General features: G+C 44.0%; 1 protein-coding gene across 1 annotated transcript; it reads right to left on the reverse strand.

Moving 5' to 3' along the window:
• Positions 1 to 62: 62 nt before the first annotated feature.
• LCT (lactase) lies at positions 63 to 20,596 on the reverse strand. The gene is made up of 17 exons (XM_035331979.1): positions 19,112 to 20,596; positions 17,931 to 18,010; positions 16,609 to 16,692; positions 15,151 to 15,253; positions 14,793 to 14,868; positions 13,099 to 13,786; positions 12,212 to 12,857; positions 9,727 to 11,286; positions 9,149 to 9,417; positions 8,403 to 8,693; positions 6,944 to 7,142; positions 6,526 to 6,728; positions 6,072 to 6,181; positions 3,901 to 4,035; positions 2,842 to 3,065; positions 1,826 to 2,062; positions 63 to 1,168 (listed from the first exon to the last, which is right to left on the reverse strand). Exons 1-17 carry the CDS (start codon positions 19,773 to 19,775, stop codon positions 957 to 959), a joined length of 5,781 nt encoding a protein of 1,926 aa, XP_035187870.1. The 5' UTR covers positions 19,776 to 20,596; the 3' UTR covers positions 63 to 956.
• Between the last annotated feature and the right edge of the window lie 958 nt (positions 20,597 to 21,554).

A 21,554-nucleotide genomic window follows, 5' to 3' on the forward strand; every position in this document is an offset into this window, starting at 1 on the left:
ACAAGTACACATGTTACAACCAAGTAAGCAGCTAGGCTTAGACACTAAAACTTAAAATACAGCAAGCAATCTTTTTCATAGAATCAAAGGTTGGAAAAGACCTTCAAGCTTTTTGTTGCAGTTTAAAGGATCTTACTTGGGAGTTGCTCCTGTTGAAGTCCGGTCAAACGTGTATGGAAGGGTTTTGCATCCACGAGATGGCACAGGGAGAAAAGTACTTTCTTCTTTCTCACAGAAAATAAAAATATTCCTGGAAAGAAGGATTGTAATAGAAGAGTGGGGAAACTTATTTTGGAAGTGGGAACAGAGCTTTCCTAGGTGGAATTGTGCATTTATATTTTTTGTATAGCCCTAAACATTACAGGTGTTCTGTGCTGCTTCAGCCTTCTATTTAAAGATGCTTCAGTTAAGTATCATGCTCTACAAACGTGAAGGCAGAGGGCTAAGGCCAATTTTCGTTTTTTAATAATTTATGATAAAATTCAAAAAAAGGAAAGGAAAAAAAACATGCTGTACAGTAGCTGTGAGAATAATATCCTCCTCCAGCTGTTTTTAGCAGCCCTACCTTGTCTTCAAACCATTAAGATTCAGTAGAGCTCCATGGGGACACTCTTGGATGCCTTGAAGAGACCAGCAGGACCCCAGGGAAGGTGGTGAAGGACAGCAGTTGAATGTTCAGGTTCAAAATTCTTGCACAACTTGGAACAAGCTATTTTAGTTTTGATTTGAAGAAATAAAATCAATAACAGATGGGAAAAAAAAATCAATCAACAAAACATTTTTTCCTTCATATTTTAAGCAAACAACAAAAAGACGGGATGCCAGTTCTAAGGCTTCCATCCCCTCATTAAGGTGCAGTAGTACGAGCACTCAGTCGCTCTTTCTGCTGCTGCAGAATACAGTGTGATGGGGTTTCATTGTTTCAGGCTGTTCCCCATATTCAAACCGATTGAACTTCACATTTTACTAAGTTCCATGTGTGATTGTTTATGGGATTTTTTGGATAATGTCCCATATTTATACGCAAGAAGAGCCAGGCCCAGTGCTCCAATTCCAGAAAGAGCAAAAAGCACATAGAGCGCGACTTCTGCACTCTGTGACGTTAAATCCAAGCCCAAGAAGCGCACGTTGTCAGCCAGTTCCACTGCCGTGGGGACCGTTGGTGTCACTGTGCAGGGGAAGACAACAAGAAAGTATTAGTACCCAGCCCGCTGTGAACTTACTCATTTAAGTGTGCATCGCTTCTTCCTCCCTCTGCGGGAGGCTCGGTGCTGCTGGGCAGGGCCCTGGCTGCACCTGTAGGTCTTTGGGATCAGGGACTGACACAATTCCAGCTCAGGGTAAAGGCACAACCTGGGGTTAATAGAGAGCTCTTGAGGCTGGAACACCCCGAGTGGCAGGGGTTGCTGTTCAGTTAATGTACTTGGCCCAGAGAACACAAATGATGGAAGTATTCCCAATGCCTCTTAAAATGCAGTCAAATTTACAAACAAACAAAAACACTGCAGGACTATTAGATAGGCGTGACTGGGGAAACGTCGTATTAATCAGAGAAAAGTAGAATGGCCTAGCTCTTTCTTTGCCGTGTCTTCAGGACAGGCACGTAGCTAGGTGCTACCACAACATCTTTTTAAGTTATTCTGGCTTTGCAAACAGAAATGACCTAAATTTCACTTCAGTCCTAAGAAAGGCTGTCCATGAGACAGTTTGTTATCAAAGCCATTAAAAAGATTACTGTAGAAAAAGCTGGCGTCTTTTCGGACCACAGATTACAGAATATGTCTGGGTTTAGCATCAGACGCGTGATTTCTGCTGCATCACTCACCTTCAGGCTCCGGTTCCAGACAGGGATGCGGGCCCGCTGCTGGATCTGGAAACCCGTTGCAGCTTATGATCTGCGAGTAGTACCTGGCGGAGGCCTTGGGGAGCCGCGGCAGGCTGGGGTCCGTGTAGTTGACGTGGTAGAACCCAAACCTCTCGTCGAAGCCCACGGCCCACTCAAAGTTGTCCATCAGCGTCCATGCTGTGTAGCCTCGCAGGTCGACGCCGTCCAGCACAACAGCTGTTCAGGAGCACACAGAGCAGGGAGGCTGAGCGGGCAGGCAGCACAGAGCTGCCCCTCAGCCCACAGTGGTACAAACAGGGCACAACACAAAAACACAGCTGGGTGCAACACAGCTATTACAAACCCAGCCTTGGGCTCACCACCTCCCCATCCCCACCTCTGGCACGTGCTGCTCTGAGAGGTGGTTCAACTGCCAATGTAGAGCTAGCCATCAAGCAGGGCAGCTCCATCAGCCCTGGAGACTGCTTTTCTCTGCTCCAAAAAATCAAAGTTCTCATTCAGTAAGCAAAGGTTTAAGAACAGGGAACAGAACCTATCAATACGCCATGAGTGTTCAAACAAGTGTTCATGGGGCCCCCACTGCTAAAAGGCAGTAAACAAGTGCATTGGGAACACCCCATGGCAGAGCAGCAAAATTGACCACAGCTGTAACTGAAACCAGTTCCTTGTGTTTTTTTGTTTTAAGTAGGGTGCCATTTATAGAACCAGCAGCAAAGAACCCTCTCTTGCCACATGCAGCTGTACAAGGAAGCTGCCCTTATCCCACTCTACTAACCCCATGGTTTGCTCTGCCTCCATCTTTCCCTGCACAAGCCTCAGCCAGCCATGCCCAGTGGCTGCTAACATCCAAATGCTCAGAGGAGATACAGAGTAACCCCGTGTATGTGTAGTTGACAAACGCCTTGCCAATGGTCTTTCAGCTCTGTACAGCTCACTTTGTACGTGCCAGGGTTGTTGGGCAACACTGCTAATCAGCTTTAAATAGTCACTCTTACCTTTCAGTGCTTCGTTAATGTAGTTCCGATGGTAATGTATCCGCCAGGTGTCGTTGAAATCTGTGTCTCCCCGTTCCGATACCCCATTTTCAGTCACATAAATGGGAGGGTCACCATACTCTTCCTTTATCCACCTCAGGAGCTTTCGGAAGCCAAAGGGCGTCACCTTGAGCCAGAAGGACCCTGAGTTCAGCCAGGTGCGGTCGGTTACTGAAGCGACACCCCTGTAGAGGAGGACACTGATCACAGTCCTGTCCCTGGTGCCCAGCCCTGTGTCACTGCTCGCCTGAGAACGCAACACAGCTCTGGGGAACAATGCAGTGACTGAGCACACAGCCCCTGCAGGAATGCAGGACAGATCCCAGCATCCTCTAAGGGGTAGCCATGGGGTAGTACTGCAGCAGCAAAGTGCAAAGGAATGCTACCCCAATTCCACACAGTTTTGTGAAAATGGCTTAGAAAACAGCTAATATTCACCCTCATGAGTGGTCCCACAATTACCTTACTTCTCAGCAGAGAAACGCCTAAACTCATATTATTTACCTTTTGAAACTTAGGAAAGAAATCAATATCTGAAAAAATCTTGGCTTATGTATATTTACCCATTAAGTGATTTAGCTACTTAGGCTTTAAATTTCAGCTTACCCAATGTGTGGAGAGAGCCAACAACTGTTTAACAGCAAATGCAGTAGTACCCACAAACCAGGATAACCTCCCTCTTTAAACTATGGACTGGGGAAGGAAACACGATAAAGACTCTACAGCTGATACCACGTGGGAGACTCAGAAGAGCTGATTCCTTCCTTTTAGCAGATGCTCTCATTTTCCTCGTTCTATTTTAACCATTCACTTTGGGTCATAAAGAAAGGGCTGTAGCTAGCCTTCTGCAAAAATCATGGCATCACAGGTATTGTTTGGGGGTATTTTCCCTAGTATTGGTTCTAAGAGCCTAATAAATCTGTCTCATGGCTTTATGCGCTGTTAGCTTATATTGCTTAGTTGGTCCAGGCTCCAGACATGCACATTTGACTTGACCGATAATGTACATTTATATCTTACCTATCAGAGTCATATGACAGAATGCCAGTAGAATAATTAAAGTTGTATGCTAAAACCGTAGTGTAGTGATTTAGACCAAAGTAGTCATATGTGCCTTTAATTCTTTGCTTTTCACTTTCAGTGAATTCTGGAAGTCTGCAATAGAAAACAGAGAAAAAGCATAAACCCATAGAAATGCAGCTCTTTTCAGGATTTCCCCTTCTTTTGTTTCTACCCCTCCCTCAGTCCTGGTGGCTAACTAAACGAAGCTTTTGCTAGAATTCAGGCAATTCATGTTGCCTGATGTAGAGGTCCCCAGGAGAGGAACGGCCCTTCCACTGACCGGAAACAAAACACTGCATGGTTCACACTCAAATAAAAGGTAGTGGCAGAAACACAGCCTCAGTGCAGAGCTGCTGGCAGCCACGGGGCTCCACGAACCAGTAACACTTGCACTACAGCAGGCAACAGAACTAAAGACAAGGCTGTTTTTTACCAGTCCTGCTGTTTTCTCTTGCTGTGCTTGCGCTCAGAAGTACTTTTGAGTTAGAGAAGTCAGAAACTTTCCCTAAGAGCACCTGCAACACTGACATGACTTCATCCCTGTATCCCTTTGTTCTGGGACCCAGAAAGTTTAATTGGCACAGGGTTTGTCTTCACTGCAGCAGTCTGTGGACTGTAACACTGAGATGTCGAAAAGCCCAGAGGAAGGATAAAGGAAAATAGCCAACAGACATGTAAATGGAAATACAGCTTGGCAATCTCTAACTACTACTGAGCACCCCCCTTTTCTTCACATGCTTGTTTATAAATGTGTTTGCATAGGGCAAGAGGCTTTGAAGTAAAGATATAAAGTGGCTTTCAGCATGAATCAGGGCAGCATTGAAAAGAAACAATACAAACAAGCTCTACAGCTAAGAAAATCAGATGAGGTGTAAGGCACTTCTGTACTCGTGACTTGGAGACCTACTCAACTTTCAGCTTGATCACCCAGGAGGGAGCTGGAACAATGCTGCCAAGACACCCAGCCATGAAGAAATGCAAAGAACACAGGAGAAGCGCAGCAGAGAGCTGCACCGTGATCTTCTTGGAGGAAGATGGGAAAATCCAGAAGAAACTGGGAACTAACCAGGGGCAGGGGAGCTCTGCTGGTTAATCCCAAAGCACTTGGTTCCCTCCAAAAGGGAGGCCTCAGAGAACACCTCCCTTTGGGATCTCAGCCCTACATGATCACTGCTGTGGTGACCGAGCAAGAAACAGTCAGGGACACCCAGCGTGCCCTGAAGCAAGGAGTTTTCAGTTTCCTTTTAGCCAGAAAATAGAGAAAATTCTCTTGGGAATTCAGTCCCTAGGCAACCACTGCTCAACGTGCACTCCCGGCAATCCTGTGCTGCTTAAAGAGTTCGCTCTTAGGCTGAGGACAGGACTTCTGCCCCAGAGGGAGACACTTGGGCACTTCATCTCATAAAGCAACAACCAGTGACTGTGCTATCTTATTCATGGTAGCAACAACCAGAGAAAAAACAACATAAAAAAAACGCGAAAAAATTCAAATGTTTTAAGCATGTAACAACATGACTTAACTCTTGAAGAGACGTGCCACTGCTGCAGAGCACACACCAACTCTTCTGTCACCTCCCTCATTTCAGAACAAGGGGTCTTACCAGAGAGGGATGATCACCCCCACACCTAATATACCTCCAGGAAATTGTTATTAAAATCAAGAGGGGGGAAGAAAAAGTGCTTTCCTGGTATGTGTCTAGAAAGTGAGAGAAAAGGAAAAACATCCACAGTGCAACACCGGTAGTGAAATAGGGTTGCAAGCAATTAACTGGAATGGCAAACCAGAAATGTAATTTGGAGGCACCAATGAGTGCGGTACATCGTTTTAAGAACGATTAAAACACATTTATCACTGTCAGGCAAATCACAGCATCTAATGCAGATCATTTATTACATCACTCTGAGCTGCCAACCTAGTACCCCAAAGGTAGAAGAAAGATTTATTTATATTAGTAAATTTAGTTTGCAAGAGAGGCAAAGACAGGGACCAGAAAAAAACAATAGTTTTCCCATGAGGGGACACAGATTTTTACCGCACCATTTCACCAGAATCCTTCCACTTAACAGCACCATCAGAAAAGCAGGTTTCAGCACAGCAGGCAACACAAAAGCAGTGCCTGTGCTCTTACCGAGACTGCTTCAGACCCTGAGCCAGGCTTCGCTCCCGAATCCTCGTTTTCATCACTTCGTTGTAATCGCCGTTTTTGAAAATGGGGTGAGCAAACCAACCTATGAGAAACTAACCCAGGAAATATGTATACGTTAGGTATCAAAACAAGGGACTTCACTATTCCTCTCCATTTGCTGCTTTACACGTAGTACCAGATTTATAATGAGCAAGCACGTAGAGATATGCAGGGATGCCTGTGTAATGGCAACACATTTATTAAGCTTCTGGGACTGCAGTCCTGTTTTGTCTCATTTCCACTATGTACTTGATCAGCCACCAGAAGAAGGTGATGTATTAGAGAAGCATCACTGCAAGGAAACATATCTGAAATGCCAGCCTGGGCTCTGGGCAGTTCCAGATGCCAACCCAAACGCCGCGAGCAGGCAGGAGAGCTGGGGCTGTGTGCCTCCTACCTGCAGGTACCGCCTGGCAGCGTCCCAGTCCTCCTGTTTGTGGGGGTTCCTTGGTTCTGCCCAGTCTGAGTTGATGGTGATGGAGATCAGTCCTCCCTGTTTGGCCCGGTATGTCTCGTTGTACAGGTGCCAGGCTTCTGCGTGGGCCTTTATTAGGTTGTGCCCCACTATGTAAGGGGCTCGCCCCGGCCTAACAGAGATTCCTGCAGAGAGAGACAGCACGAAGCTGGAGCAGCCATCCCCAACTTCCCCTTTTGCTTCCTCCCAGGTGAACACACCCAGGACACCCAGAGCTGCCCTCCTGTGAGAGAAATAAGCCAGCTGCCTGCTATTAAATGAAACGTGCAGCACCTGGGGCCCAGCCCAGGGCTGAGATACTGCTTCAGCAGAGCTTTGAAACCATGCTCAGCAGCCTCACCTGGAGCAGCTGTCCCGAAGCCGTAGCCGAGATATGCCGTGTTGTAGGGTTCATTGAGGGTGATCCAGAACTTGACTTTATCTCCCAGCCTCTGGAAAAGGAGCTCAGCATATTCCTTAAACCTCTGAACTATTGTATCGTTCTCCCACCCACCGACGTTCTGCAGTGCCTGCGGGAGGTCCCAGTGGTAGATAGTCACCTGCGGGGAGCAAGCAGAGAAAGGACTCAGCCAGTCATTCCTTCCTTTCAGGGATAAGGACAACAAACCAGCCTCATTTCCAAGCATAAACCCTGCTTGGATCTGCAGCTAGAAAAAGGCTTTCTTCTTTGTTTCAATCAGAGTAGCTACTTGGCAAAACTATGAACAAAGGAGTAAAACAGTTCTCCACAACATTTGTAATTATCTATACTCTTGCACTCGTTCATCCTACCTGTCAGTAGGTACATTTTTTGTAACTTACTTATAACTTTGTAATTAATTTTTAACTATACACTTTTTATCGCTTAATCTTCTCCCAAGAACACATCCGAACCGTGTTAAGTACCCAATTCTTATAAAATTCATTAATTTATGTAAAAAATTCCCATTAGGAGGGCCTGTCCCACCTTGGTGACACTAATCCTACAACTTACTGACATATTAACCAAATATGTGCCAAATCTGTCAGTGACCTATTAACCAAAGCACTCCCAGCAAGGAACCCAAACACTCTAACTTAGGACCAGAGTCCAAGCTGAAAGAAAGCCTTCTGGGCTAAGCGAGGAGTTTCTTAACGAGCTGTAACTCAAAAAAACAAGCACATAGCAAGTGGGAACAAGGGCTGACAATGTAGAAGGCACATACAAGCACTGCTTGGGCTTCTAGGAAAGGCCAAAGCCTTCCCAATTCTGCAAGTCCACTGCAAGCAAAAAGCTCAGAGAAAACTTAGGTGAGCTGCTGAAAGGCTGCGCAGTGTCAGGAGCACAGAACAACCTCCTTGCCTCGCCTTCCCCAGATGAGCACCACTGTCAGGGCGGCTTGGGGGGACCCGGCCAGCAGTGGGGAGGCAACAGGTCAGTGGTACTTGGGAAACAGCAAATGTGTTTGGAAAAAGCCACCAGTAAGGCTACTGTGATCTTCAGGATAGTAATTGCGAATGTATCCCTATATTCCTAGCACATTTACCTATTCAAAGAACGTTTCCTCCTGGCAAACAATGAAAAAATCTCTGTGAAGGAGGGAGTGGACTTAAACACACAGGCATGCTCTGAGTGTCAGACTTGGGTTCTGCTACTTGCCTACACAGCAACGGGTCTTAACGGGTCTTGAACAGACTGGGAAGTTTGTAAGGAGTGAGAGTTTCCCACATAGGGATCAGCACACAGGAATAAACCAGAGGAATCTGAGAGTCAGCATCACATCTTTCAACATGAACTTAATTCTCAGCTCCTGCATTCTTGGATTTCCACTTTTAGTTACCTGAGGCATTATGTTGGCTGCCAGAAGAGCGTCAATCAGCCTTTCATAGTAATTCAGTCCCGCTTCGTTGACGTATCTGGTGGTTCCATCTGGGAGAATACGGGACCAGGAGATGGAAAAGCGGTAGTGAGACACCTTGAGGCTTTTCAGCATTTCCACGTCCTCCTCGATCTTGTGGTAGCTGTCACAAGCTACGTCCCCATTGTCATCATTGCTGATTTTCAGGGGGGTGTGAGAAAATTGGTCCCAAATGCTAAGTCCTTTCCCGTCTGCTCTCCATGCTCCCTCAATCTGTAATTGAAGATGGAGGAGGAAAGGGAGGAACCATTAGTAACCCCAAATTTACATCTTGACCCAGCAAAGAATTCAGCCTTTTGGCCTTTGCCAAAACACACCACATGATGTGTTGACTTATCAGCTTAAGCCTTGAAGCAGTAATGTTTGCTGCACCAAACTAGTAAGAGCTCCTGGGCCTCACGGCACAGAAGTTTAACCCAAGTACAGTGTCCCAGGGAGGTGTTGTGTCAGTTCAACCCGCTGCTCAGTGTTTGCTGGTTCCTGTGAAGCCCATGCTGCTGTCTCAATTCCCATGGTACAACCACGCCGTTAAAAGGGAAGAACTTGGAGGTAAGTAAGGCAGTTGTTACAGCAACCCTCAATTACCTCATGTTACAAAAGCTGTGGGTGTCTTATCCAAAATGTATTAACAGCCACTGGTACCGAAGAGTCAGCCCTCATTTCCTAACCTGGTAAGCTGCTGTCGCTACACTCCACCAGAAGTTCTTTGGAAACTCCCCATATAGAAATTCGTCCTCCTTGGGCAGCAGGATGCCATTATCATGGATGATTTCTGCATAGTACACAGCCGAGCGCTTTGGGGTTCTTGGCCTGTTGGGATCATCAAAATCGACCTGGTGCAGCCCAAATCTTGGATCATAGCCATTCACCCACTCAAAGTTATCCATAAAAGACCAAGTGTTGTATCCTCGCAGATTAACACCGTCCAGCTTGTAAGCTGAAAGACCAGAAGCAACGGAAGAGCATTAGTGATACATTGTGCATCAAAGGAGGTCACTTGCAAACACACACACACCGCCAGCTTCACAAAGCTGACTGACACTAGACAAGAAAGACCATGAAAGACCTCACAGTCAGAGGATATGAACGGCCATTCAAAGGAGAGCATAAAAAAACACTGTTTATGTTGCATTCAGGATATTTAAAGACTGTTAACAGGTGCTTTTAAAAACTACCTGTCGGAGGAAGATAGCGATGAAGAATTTAGAGGAGTCACCCACCAGAGAACAAAAACAAATGTTTCTACCTTTTAAAGCTTCATCGATGTATGTTTTGTGGTACAGGATCCTGGTATGGTCGTCAACATCTGAGCTGGTATTTACCCCCACCCCGTTCTCAATGATGTATATCGGGGGATTGCCATACTCCTCTTTGATCCAGTTCAGCAGCCTCCTCAGCCCCCAGGCCACAGCCTGATGGCCAGGAAGAGCTGAGGAAGGCCAGGAGCTGTCGATACTTGTTGAAACTTCCTGGTCATATTCATAAGAGAAGGGCTTCAGAGGGGTTGTTGTGTGGGTTACCATTTTGGAAGTGTAGGTGTTGAAGAAGAAGACATCTGCTGTGCCCCGGATGTAGTCACGTTCCTCGGCTGTGAAAACGGGTAGGCGGGATGACGGCAGGTTCTGCAGCTCGCTCCTGTTCCCAACTTTCCACTTCATGACCTCAGGGTAGTCGCCGTTTTTGAAGACTGGGTGGGTAAACCACCCCACCAGGAACTGCAAGTACCTGTCTGCAGCTTCCAGGTCCCTGGGGTCACTCGGTGTCTTTGGCTCGGCCCAGTCGATGTTGGGACACAGAGAAATGACACCTCCCTGGCTTGCTCTGTATTTGTCATCATATGTGTGGTACACCCTGGCGTGAGCTTTCAACAAGATGTGTCCCACCTTGTAGGGAGTGCTCCCGGGGTCTTTGACGTTGGGTGGGAAATCTCCCAGGCCATAGCCAACCCAGGCAATGACTTGGGGTTCGTTGAATGTGATCCAGAACTTCACTCTGTCCCCAAAGGTCTGGAAACAGAAGTCTGCAAAACTATCAAAGAGTTCAATCAGTGCGCTGCTCTCCCAGCCCCCGATGTCCTGGAGGGCCTGGGGCAGGTCCCAATGGTAGAGTGTGACAATCGGGGTGATGCTGTTTGCCACCAGTCCGTCAATGAGGCGGTTATAGTAGTCAACTCCGTGTCTGTTTATTGAGTCGTTCCTTCCGGTGGGGAAAATTCGAGGCCAGGACAGAGAGAAACGGTAGTTCTTTACCCCTAGGGCTCTCAGCAGGTAAATATCTTCCTCCAGCTTGTTGTAGCTATCGCAAGCGATATCACCATTATCATTGTTAATTATGTTCCCTGGTACATGGGTGAAGTTATCCCAGATGCTGGGCCCTTTGCCATCAGCGTCCCAGCCTCCCTCTATCTGGTATGCGGAAGAAGACACACCCCATGTAAAGTCCTCCGGGAACGTCCCGTAAAAGTATGTGTCCCTTTCAAAGTCTGTTTGAGATGAAAACTTCTGCCAGACAACCTTTGACTTGGAGGGGACTTCTGATGCTGGTAAATTTGGCAACTTTGATGGCATGGGTAGGTCAAACATCACCGGCGCAGGGAGTCTGTTTGAGACTTGGGGTGGGAAACCATTCTTTTCGATAATGCTGGCATAGAAATAAGCGGATGCCTTGGGAGTCCTTGGTCTGTTGCTGTCTTCAAAATTCACATGATGTAGCCCAAATTTTAGGCTGTACCCCAATGGGCCTTCAAAGCCATCAACCAAGGATCGAGCAATGTATGATTGGACGTCAACCGTGTCTAGTTTCACCGCTGCCACAGAAACAACACAAGACTGTTAGTCAACGGGACATTTTCTGAACACAGCACCGCCTAACACAAGCACAACAGTGAAGGGTAACAGGGTGACAGCCAAACATCTAGGAATGGTCTTCCAGGGAAAACAAAACAAAACTGTTAGAGCACCTGGCTAGAAGAGCAGTCAGCACTGTCAGAGGAGCTGGTCAAAAGCTGAGTGATTAAAATGCATCAGAAGAGAAATATTTGAGTACAGGACACTTGTGCCACTGGTAACTCTTTATCAGTGTATTGGGAACTAGGTCAAGAAGATCAGAAGCTCTATACTGATCACCAACATATTTAATAAAGTTTTCTGATGCTATTGATTTGTGTGTCTGAAGAGAGTAACAGTAAAATCTCTGTTTGAAGTCTCAGATCTATAATTGTCCAGAACTTCAGTCACAAGCATTATTTTTTGTGTCAAATGGATACACAATTTGCAAAGATACAGCCATACCTTGAATCTCACTCAAAATATTTGAGACACAAACATCTCCCTAAAAATTCTAACTCTCAGTGCTGCAGGATGCTGTCAGTTAGATCAGCCTCGTCAGTAAAGACTCCATTCAGTCCTGATCTATGAGATCTCTGTAGGTAAGGGCCTGCCTGCAGTCAAATTATTTTCAGGAGAGATGAAATACATGAACACTGTTCTCACAGAGACTGGCTTTAGGTTCAAGGCTGTATTTGCATGTATGAAGGATCTGTTCCAGGACAGAAGCAGAGTTCCATATCTGCTCACCAGGTAGGCTGAAGTACATGGCACTGCATATGCAACAGGCAGCTGATCTCATATTCCCACACAAATGGTGATGTTTTAAAGCTAATCACGGTGGAAGAGATGTATTAACCAGTTTCCATTACTTAAAATTAAAAAAAAAAAAAAAAAAAAACATACCTTTTAGAGCCTCATTGATGTACCGGCGGAAATAATCCACTCGCAGAGTGTCGTTAATATGATCCCCTATGGCCTCTGTTGGCATACCATTTCCTGCTATGTAAATTGGGATCTTTGTCCCAGTGTATTCCTGGGACACAAACTTCAGCAACCTTCTTAATCCCCAGGGGACCACGTAGATCCAAGCTGAGGCAGTCTTTGGCCAAGCAGGGTCCACATGCAAGGAGAAGTTCCCGATGCTCTCGTAGCCTGGTGTACAGGTCCCATTAGTCACGGCACTGACCAGGCGGGAGGTGTAATGGGAAAGCCCAAAAAAGTCTGCAGTCCCTTTCACCCAGGCTTTCTCCTCCTCTGTAAACAAAGGCAGCTGTGCAACTGTCGTGGAGCACTGCTGGTTTACCTGCTGGATCTGAGCCTTCAGGATGTCTGGGTAATCACCGTTAACAAATATGGGGTGAGCAAACCAGCCGAGCATGAACTGCAGGTACCGCTCCGATGCCCTCACGTCCTCGGAGCTGGTTGGAGTCTTGGGTTCAGCCCAATCTGAGTTCAGCACCAGCCCCACTCTTCCCTGCTGCTGAGAACGGTATTTGTCGTCGTACAGGTGCCAGACCTTGGCGTGAGCCTTGAGAATTGTGTGAGCCACCTGGGGGCAGAGAGCAGAGGGATGGATGTGTGTCACACTACTTTGCAGGGTTTGGATTAAGCGTAAGAATCTGGCTGATTTCAGAATGGAAAATAAAATCTAGCATCCTTGAACTACCCCAACCAACAAGCAAACAACTGTCTCAGAGGCCTCATTAGGCTTGCACATAGTTAAAAGTACATAAACAGAGAACAACACAAAAATGGCAGCTGCAGGATCCTTGTTATTCCTGCGTCCCCACCTTGTATGATGCTACTCCTGGGTCAGCAATTCCTGGAGGGTGCTCGCCAGTGCCGTAGCCAGCATAGCTGATAACCCAAGGCTCGTGGAAAGTAATCCAGAACTTGACCCGATCCCCAAAAGTGGCAAAGCAGAAGTCTGCGTAGTTCGCAAAAGCATCTATGATGCTGTCATTCTGCCAGCCACCAAGGACCTGGAGAGCTTGCGGGAGGTCCCAGTGGAACAGAGTCACCATGGGCTCAATGTTAGCGTCCAGCAGCCTGTCAATTAACTGGCTGTAATAATCCACAGCCTTGGAGCTGATGGTCTCATTGGTGCCAGCAGGGAAAATTCTAGGCCAGGATATAGAAAATTTGTACAGCTGGGGATGAAGACCCCTCAGCAAGTAAACATCATAGCTGGTTTTATAGTAGCTGTCACACGCCACGTCTGTTGTCTGGTTCATGTAGACATGACCTTCGTGCCCAAACCGATCCCAGATGCTCTCTCCTTTCCCATCCTCTGCCCAAGCTCCTTCAATATTAAAGGCACCCGTGGATGTGCCCCAGAGGAAACCATTCGGGAAAACATCTTGCAGAAAAGAATCCCTCTCCAATTCAGACTGGCTAGCAAACATTTCCCAAACTGTTTGATAGGAGGAGCGAGGGGCGAGAATTGCATCTGGGTTCTCCTGTAGAGTACTGGCTACACTGAAAACAGAATAAAAAGGAATTACAATCTCCAAGGTAGATGCCAGTGCCACAGAACTTGCAAACAAGGAGGATGAAAGAGTTGTTTGGTCCCACTCAGCTCATCTGCCACTTATGGTACAGTCCCTTTGTAATCTATCAATCCAATCTCCTGCCACCCCGCTGGGAGATGAAGGTGAAGTGCAGTGAGCCAACTTCAGAACAGCTCAAGAGCTATGCCATGTACCTAATGCACTCTTTGTAGGCAGATTTTCATAATTCATTACAACTAGGTCAAAGATGCAAACAAAATCCTCACAGCATGTAGCAATTTCATGTGCTCATGAGTTTCCGTGGGACATGATAGAACTAATCAGTCCTGCCTCAGTAGTCCTTAGCTTCACCCTAGGCAGCTGCATCCTGGGTTGCACCAAAAGCAGCATGGCCAGCAGGCCACAGAGATGGTCAAGAGGCTGGAGCACCTCTCCTATGGAGACAGGCTGCAAGAGCTGGGGTTGTTCAGCCTGGAGAAGAGAAGGCTGTGGACAGACCTTACAGTGGCCTTCCAGTACCTAAAGGCAGCTGCCAGGAAAGCTGGGTAGGGACTCTTTCTCAGGGAGTGGAGCAATAGGACAAGGAGAAAAGGTTTTAAATTAAGAGGGAGGATTTAAATTAGTTATGAGGAATAAATTCTTTTCTATGAGGGTGGTGAGGCCCTGGCACAGGCTGCTGTGGCTGACCCGTCCCTGGAAGTGTCCACGGCCAGGCTGGATGGGGCTTTGGGCAGCCTGATCTGGTGGGAGGTGTCCAGTTCAAACTGTTCCATGATTCTGTATCTCCTACATCTCTGGGGGCATGAACTTCTCTCCTAGGACAGGTGTTATCTTAGGTATTTAAATCCTTTCAAGTCCTTTCAGCAACTATCAGCAGATTTTACCACTAAAACTGTCATATATCTGCCTAGCATATTTGTTCCTATAGGACACCTCTTTATTATAGTATCTAATTTAAGGGAGAAAAACTGTACCTTAAAACACGAGATGAGAAGTCCAATAGTTCATTCACATCATACCCAATTGTACGTGCCTTTTCTTTATTAAGAGCTGAAAACACACAATAAGTGATGGGCTTAGTCACAAATGAGATACCACAGACTGCATGACACCACTTTATATACAATTACACCTTTTGAAACAAGGGTGTTTTGTTTTTTATTAAAAAGTAATAGCTCTTTTTCTCAGATCCAGTATGTTAGCTTTTTATATTCCAGGAAGGTTATGAAAGGAGCTATAAAATTATTTTATGGTCTAGACAGGACAATTCTGTAGTTTCCCATTCAGAGCCTAGCTACTAAACTCTCCCACTCCTTGAAACAGATCACTCACCAGTGACAATGGCAGCTACTCGTATGAATGGATTCTCTTCCAGGGAACCACAGTCAAGGAATTTTAGAGTGAAAATCAAGATCTCTATGTCCTTCCAGAGATTCTGCAAAAACAAAATTAAAACAAGGAATTGTATGAAAATAAACATTGGCCAGCTAGTAAAACCATCTTTTAAAACAGAACAGGAAACATCTAGAGGACTGAGAATCAGTAATAACGTTGTTCAGAGTTAAATTCATAAAACAGAGTAAGCATTAAATACCATCCCCCACTTTGATCCAAAAAAAGCCCAATGCAAATCAAAGCATAAACCCCAGAGACTTTTAGTTTGACCTCCCTTTGACAAGCTACAAAGCAGTACCTTGCGGTAAATGTTTGAAGCATTCCAGATTTTTAGAATTATTATAGCATGCAACCCGAGAGTGAATGAGTCAAATAGCTCCTTATTCTGCTCTTTGGGTGCAGTATGACTTACATATTTTAAGAATGCAATCCATTCTCAGATGTGTAGTATCAGGTACTAGCCTATAACATCAGTGACGTTATTGCTGCTATATGATCTAATCCTTTCACTAATTTGTCCTAATTAACATTTCTAGCATTGCCTTTACTGATGAGGAGTTGTGAGGATTGGTATTATAGTCACAGGACCAATCCTAGAATAAAACAAGATCTAAGGTAAAGGTATTAGCCAAATTATTTATCAAATCCTTATGATGTGATAGAGGTTTTCCAGTCCTGGACAAAATAATTATGCCTTTTCAGTTACCAATGCATCAATAATGATCACTGACCAAGAACATTGCCAACACTTTCAAACACCTGTCTTTGAGTCAGAAAAACAACAGAGAAGTAGCAGCGAGCTGTATGCAGCTGTTTCCTAGCATAGCTGCTGCCTGAGTTCTCACAGCAATCAGAACTGTTTAGACATGCATCAAGAAACACGTTTCCCTTCTCTTTACAGTCTGTATCTACAGTCGACCTCTATAAATCTATCAAAAGCTTAAGGATTTTTTAGACATTTATTAGTTTTCCAGAGATTCTCTGTGGGGAGTCTCCACTTCTTGATCTACAATTCTGGCCAGGCCATCGCTTTACCATTTACAGGGAATAAGTGACCCGCCCAAATACACAAAGCAAAGAGAGTTAATGTAGAGCCTGGCATACTCCTTTTCAGGCTGCTATTGCCTATGCTACATGATCCTGAGGCATCTCTGCAGGCATAGATGCTGAAGGATTTAAGACAGTAAATTAATTGTCAATTACTTTGAATTCAGTGTGAACTCCTGTACCTGACCTCTTTGCAAAATAACTTGTTACAGATGGTCTGTAAGGCTCAGCAGAATTCTAAGAACAACGATGGATTTGTTCTATCTGCTCTGCACTATTACTAGAACTTCAATTCCCAAATGTATTCGTGAAGTGAAATGCTCATTTGCACACTGTGCATAATGTTACCTGGAATTCACTCATTTGCATGTAGAAATCTGTTTCGTTTCCACAACTGTACTGAATGTTGAGAGACAGAAAGTCTACTGAATCCTGGAAACAAGAAAAGGGAAAGAATCATCTGGGAGAAATATATTTTTTTTCAGGCATTCTGTTCAAAATGAGTAAAGTTGTTAAATGTTAGATACAGGTACACTGCTGAAGTAAGAAGCCACACAGCTATGTGGGACAATACACTGAGTACGAACTGAGTGGTGTATGGAAAGATGCCTGTCCTTCTAAACAACGCTAAATTTAGAATTAAATAAAGTTGTAAGAACATTTTATGCATTTAATATTCCTGACTTACAACTGATTCTTTAAATTAGTAAGATTGGTTAATCAGAGACTAACCAGACAGAGAAACCTTTATCAGCATGTGTTTCAGGGAGGCTTTATCAATAATCCTCTGCAGAAAGTCCACTTCAGAAATCTTTAACTGTTATACACTACCACTGTTACTCCACTAAAGGTCATCATAGTCAAGGGAATAGATAGTATTCTTTTATTAAGCTAGCTGCTGAAGTAGGCATAAAAAAATTGATAAGCTTCCAGTTTATTTTTCAGTCCAAGGTGTTTTGTTTTTTTTTTTTTTCTAGTTTAGTCAGCTCATTTAGTACATCTTTCCTCCCCATACAAACCACACCTTGCTTATATCATTGAAATATCACACCTGCGTCACTACTTATCCTATTATTGAATTTTGAAGGGCTGTGCATACAAGCCAAAAACCTGCATTGGCACTTGTTCACTGCATCCCACATCAACATTATCTAAGTGAGAAGAAGCACTGAGAGAGGGTTTGGTCATTACAGAAAGGATGTCATCATCTTTGTAGAAAGTAGGTTTTCCTCATTTTGTGTTATCCCTGTACAACTAGACCACTCGTAGCACAGCTCAAGCTGTGCTTTAACATATTAACTACTATTTTAAAAAAGATATTTTAAAAATAAGTTTTTTTTAATTTGGTTGTGCATTAAGTAGACTTGTGAATAAAAGAGCAATGGGTATACCTTGTTATTTAAGCATATATGTTGATAAAATTGCCAGTTATGAAATATGTCTCCATATATTTTAATCACTGCTCACAGGCCAAGAAGGGATGTTCAAGTATTTTTTTTAAATCAGAGAGCTTCACAATTGAACTGATCAAACAAATAAAATTTCCACTATTGGTCAATTTGCTAAAATTGTATTTAACTTGCAATAGACCACTTGATCTTGTATATAAACATCAAGTGAAATGAAATAACATTGAAATAATTTTGGAAATCATTCTATTAAGGTGTTACCTGAAGAGAAACTGAAAGCAACTCTGATGAAGCACGATCCAAGCTATGATCCATTCCTAAAGCAATGGACAGCTTTCCACCTTGAAGAAAAGGAGGCAATCTATTAGTAGTGTATTAAGTGTTAATGAAGAATTTTGGTTCACTGTAGTTATTTTAAAATCCATTGGAACTCTTTGGATTTGCGGATCATCAGCCAGTGCCCTTGGTAGTTGATTTCAGAACATCCATTATTTTATCAATGGAGAGTTGCAGAAAGTAGAAATTCAAAGGCAGAGCCCAAGGAGCCTTTTTCAGTGAATCTTAAGATGTTCATTAGCAGCAATTACAACAATGTTGTTTGCAGGATCTGAATAGGATCTGAATACAGCCATCCAACAGGAACCATTCCACTCCTTGGATAATTATAATAATTTTCATGCCTTTGTGGTTCTTCTGTGGTGGTTTATTTTTAAATACCCATTCTGTGCTGGACATGGAGAAAAAAAAAAAGAAAGACAAACAAACAAAACCCCCCAAAATACAAGGAAAGTACATGAATACAAAACCTGCAAACTGACAGTTGAACATGGCACTGGCACAGGCTCCCCTGATAGGCATGGCTGCCCCATCCCTGGCAGTGCCCAAGGCCAGGCTGGATGGGGCTTTGGACAACCTGGTCTGGTGGGAGGTGTCCCTACCCAGGGCAGGGGGGCTGGAACTGGATGACCTTAAAGGTCCTTTCCAACCCAAACTATTCTATGAAGCCTGTGTTCTGAAACTTGATCATTAAAGCTTTGTTATCGTACACACACCAAACAAATAACAGAATAAGATATTTTATTTGCATTTTAAGTTAAAAGTAACTATCTTGTTTCTTGTTGGTTTATTTAACTATTTAATACATTTCACTTCAACTATAATTTCACTTCAGAGAAATTATATATAAATATACACGCAGAGATACATGCCTACATTCTCCCCAACTACTTTGGCTATCATTTCAAATAAAATGGAATTACCAGTAATCATAAAAAATTATTAAAATAAGGTAGTTGAAGGTACCTGTTACTCAAGTACTTCTATGCAATTCTGAAAGCACTGACAGCACATTCACAGAGATTACATGCAGCAGTTGCAATTTAATCTCATTACAAACTATTTGTGAAGAGGTCGTACACAAAAGTCCCTCTGCCTATTCTTACCTGCCAGCGAGTATTTCTTGTGGTAGACGCTGTAAGCTCTGTCATGAGCAGCAGCCAGGGCCCGGACACAGAGCTGGGGCTCATCGTAAGGCAGGCTTTTCAGGACCTCTGGCAGGTCACTGAAAGTGAGCCATACATCAACCAGACCCCCAAAAACACTGAAACTAAACTCTGCATAGTCCACAAAAAGGTCAGCAAAAGCATTGGTTTTGTTGCCTGCAGCCTGTGCGGCCACATAGCCAGGGATGTGCTTGTGATGCAGAACTACCACTGGCCTGAGGTTTGCAGCAACCAGCGTCTCAAGCAGCTGCTGGTAGCACTGCACTTGAGCTTCGTCTGGCTTTCTGGCATCCCCCTCGGGAAGAATGTGTTCCCATGGCAGGAAGATTTTGTAATGCGTCACCCCAACCTCATGAAGGTGGGAAAAGTACTGGGGTAGCTCGGAAGTCGCAGGATCTTGTTGGCAAGGATAATCACGGACTTCAGCCACAGCAGGGCCTGGAGCTTCTTCGGGTAGGATGTGGTTTTGCAGCTGGAGTCTCTGTACAAACTCCCTGGGTAGAGGTCCAGCAATGGCCACAGAGATCTGAGCTAACTCCCCATCTATCCCAAAGCTGGGATAGGCTAACATGAAAAAGACAACTATCCTACAAACCAGCTCCATTTCTGGATCTGCTGCACAAAGTTAGCCCACACTATTTATATTATAGTAGAAGTAATATTTAACTGAAATTATCTATTACACAGATAAGCCTTCCCAGAACCAGCTGACACTCAAATGATAAGAAGTCAGGACTTTCAGTTGACAGATGAACAACTGAATAGATTAAAATCTTTTTATGATAAACAGATCTTTCAAGCAATTAGTTGGACAAAGGTCATGGGGAAACACTAGGTTCATTTTCTGCAATGTGCAGGTTTCCCTTTATGCTTGAACATAAATTGACACTCACTGACACCACTTCCATTTCACAGGAAGAGAAAGTAAGTAGACAAAGCTTTTCATCTCCTCCCAGCCTTTCTTTCTGGTTTAAAGGGAATTCTAGCACAGTTCTGGATGCAAAAATAACAAAACCAATTATCTGCTTTGCTGGGCCTGGGTGCCACCAACAGCTCAGGTGAGCAGGAGGGGAGGGAGGCTCATTTGTGCTCTAGTTCTTGGGTGTGTGAAAGAAATCTGATAGGTAGCATCTTACCCACTTGGAAAGGTGGTTGTTACATGAATTCAGGCAGCAGCAATGTGTTCCCATTCTAATAAATCAGGGAATTCAAACAATATATTTTTATTACTTTCCAAAGTACTCCTTCTTTCAGCCTTGAGAAGGCATGCACTCACACAGATCACCTACCTAGATTGCTGCAGGAGGAGCTAATTCTACTTTTCTATAGCCAAATACAGCGAAATTGAAGAGCTAAGAACATTTGCCTGGAACTGCCATCTGTGCTGCCTAAGTGCAGAACATGTTTAAATTAACTAAATAAAATCCTACATAAATTATATCAAAATGCCAGTTCTATCTCCCAGTTTATTACCGTTAACAAGCAGTTTTCGTCTAAAATATAGCTAGAATCATTTGGACAATTTATTGCTCTCAAGCAATGTTTTCTTTGTTGTTTAAGTCATAGTAGAAGCTCTCTCAGCTTCTGCTGTTACTCACAACAGCCAACCTCCTTGCTTATACAAGGACTGACTATTTGATTCTCAGCCAACTATTTGATTTTATTAAGAAGCCTTGAAAAACTTGCTGAAACATTGTGCTTGCTGTTCTGAAAGCATAAGTACTATTTTTTTCCTCTAATGGATTTAACAAGCTTGACTAGGAACTTTACAGCACCACCTGCTGCTGATTTCTCAGTACAGCAGTGTTAACTCCAGAAGGAGAAGATCCCTCTCAAATTATGGAACATAAAGAACTGTAGGGAAAGAAGAGGTAGAAAAACATTTTCTCCTTACAAAAACAGATTAATACAAATGCTTATTAACAAAGAAAGATCAAGATGGGGGAATAAGGAACATATAATGAAGAACAAACATTTCTTTCCCTCTCCTTATTTTAAAAGGAAGTTATGAACAATATAGACCAAAGTAAGAATTGTTGCAGGTGGGCAGTTTTTTTTTAATTAAATGAAGCGTTTGCCAAGATGCAGTTTATGAAAAATATTAGCAGAGAAATATTACTGCATATAAAATTAGTACCCATTAGTTCAGGTTCACAAGATTAATCTGTTGATGTGAGCAGGCATCCAGTTCAGTTGGATTGATTTCAAATTGCAATAAAAACTATTCAGACTGTGAATGAACGATTAAATACATAAGAATTACTAATCAAATCTAAACAAAAGTACTTCCAAAAACCATATAAAGTATCACCTTCGGTATATAGCTCAAAGAATTCCTGATGTAGAATTCCTAAGGTGACAAGAGTTTTCCATGTGAAAGGCT

Source organism: Oxyura jamaicensis, chromosome 7, assembly GCF_011077185.1.
Source record: "Oxyura jamaicensis isolate SHBP4307 breed ruddy duck chromosome 7, BPBGC_Ojam_1.0, whole genome shotgun sequence".
Lineage (NCBI taxonomy): Eukaryota > Metazoa > Chordata > Aves > Anseriformes > Anatidae > Oxyura > Oxyura jamaicensis.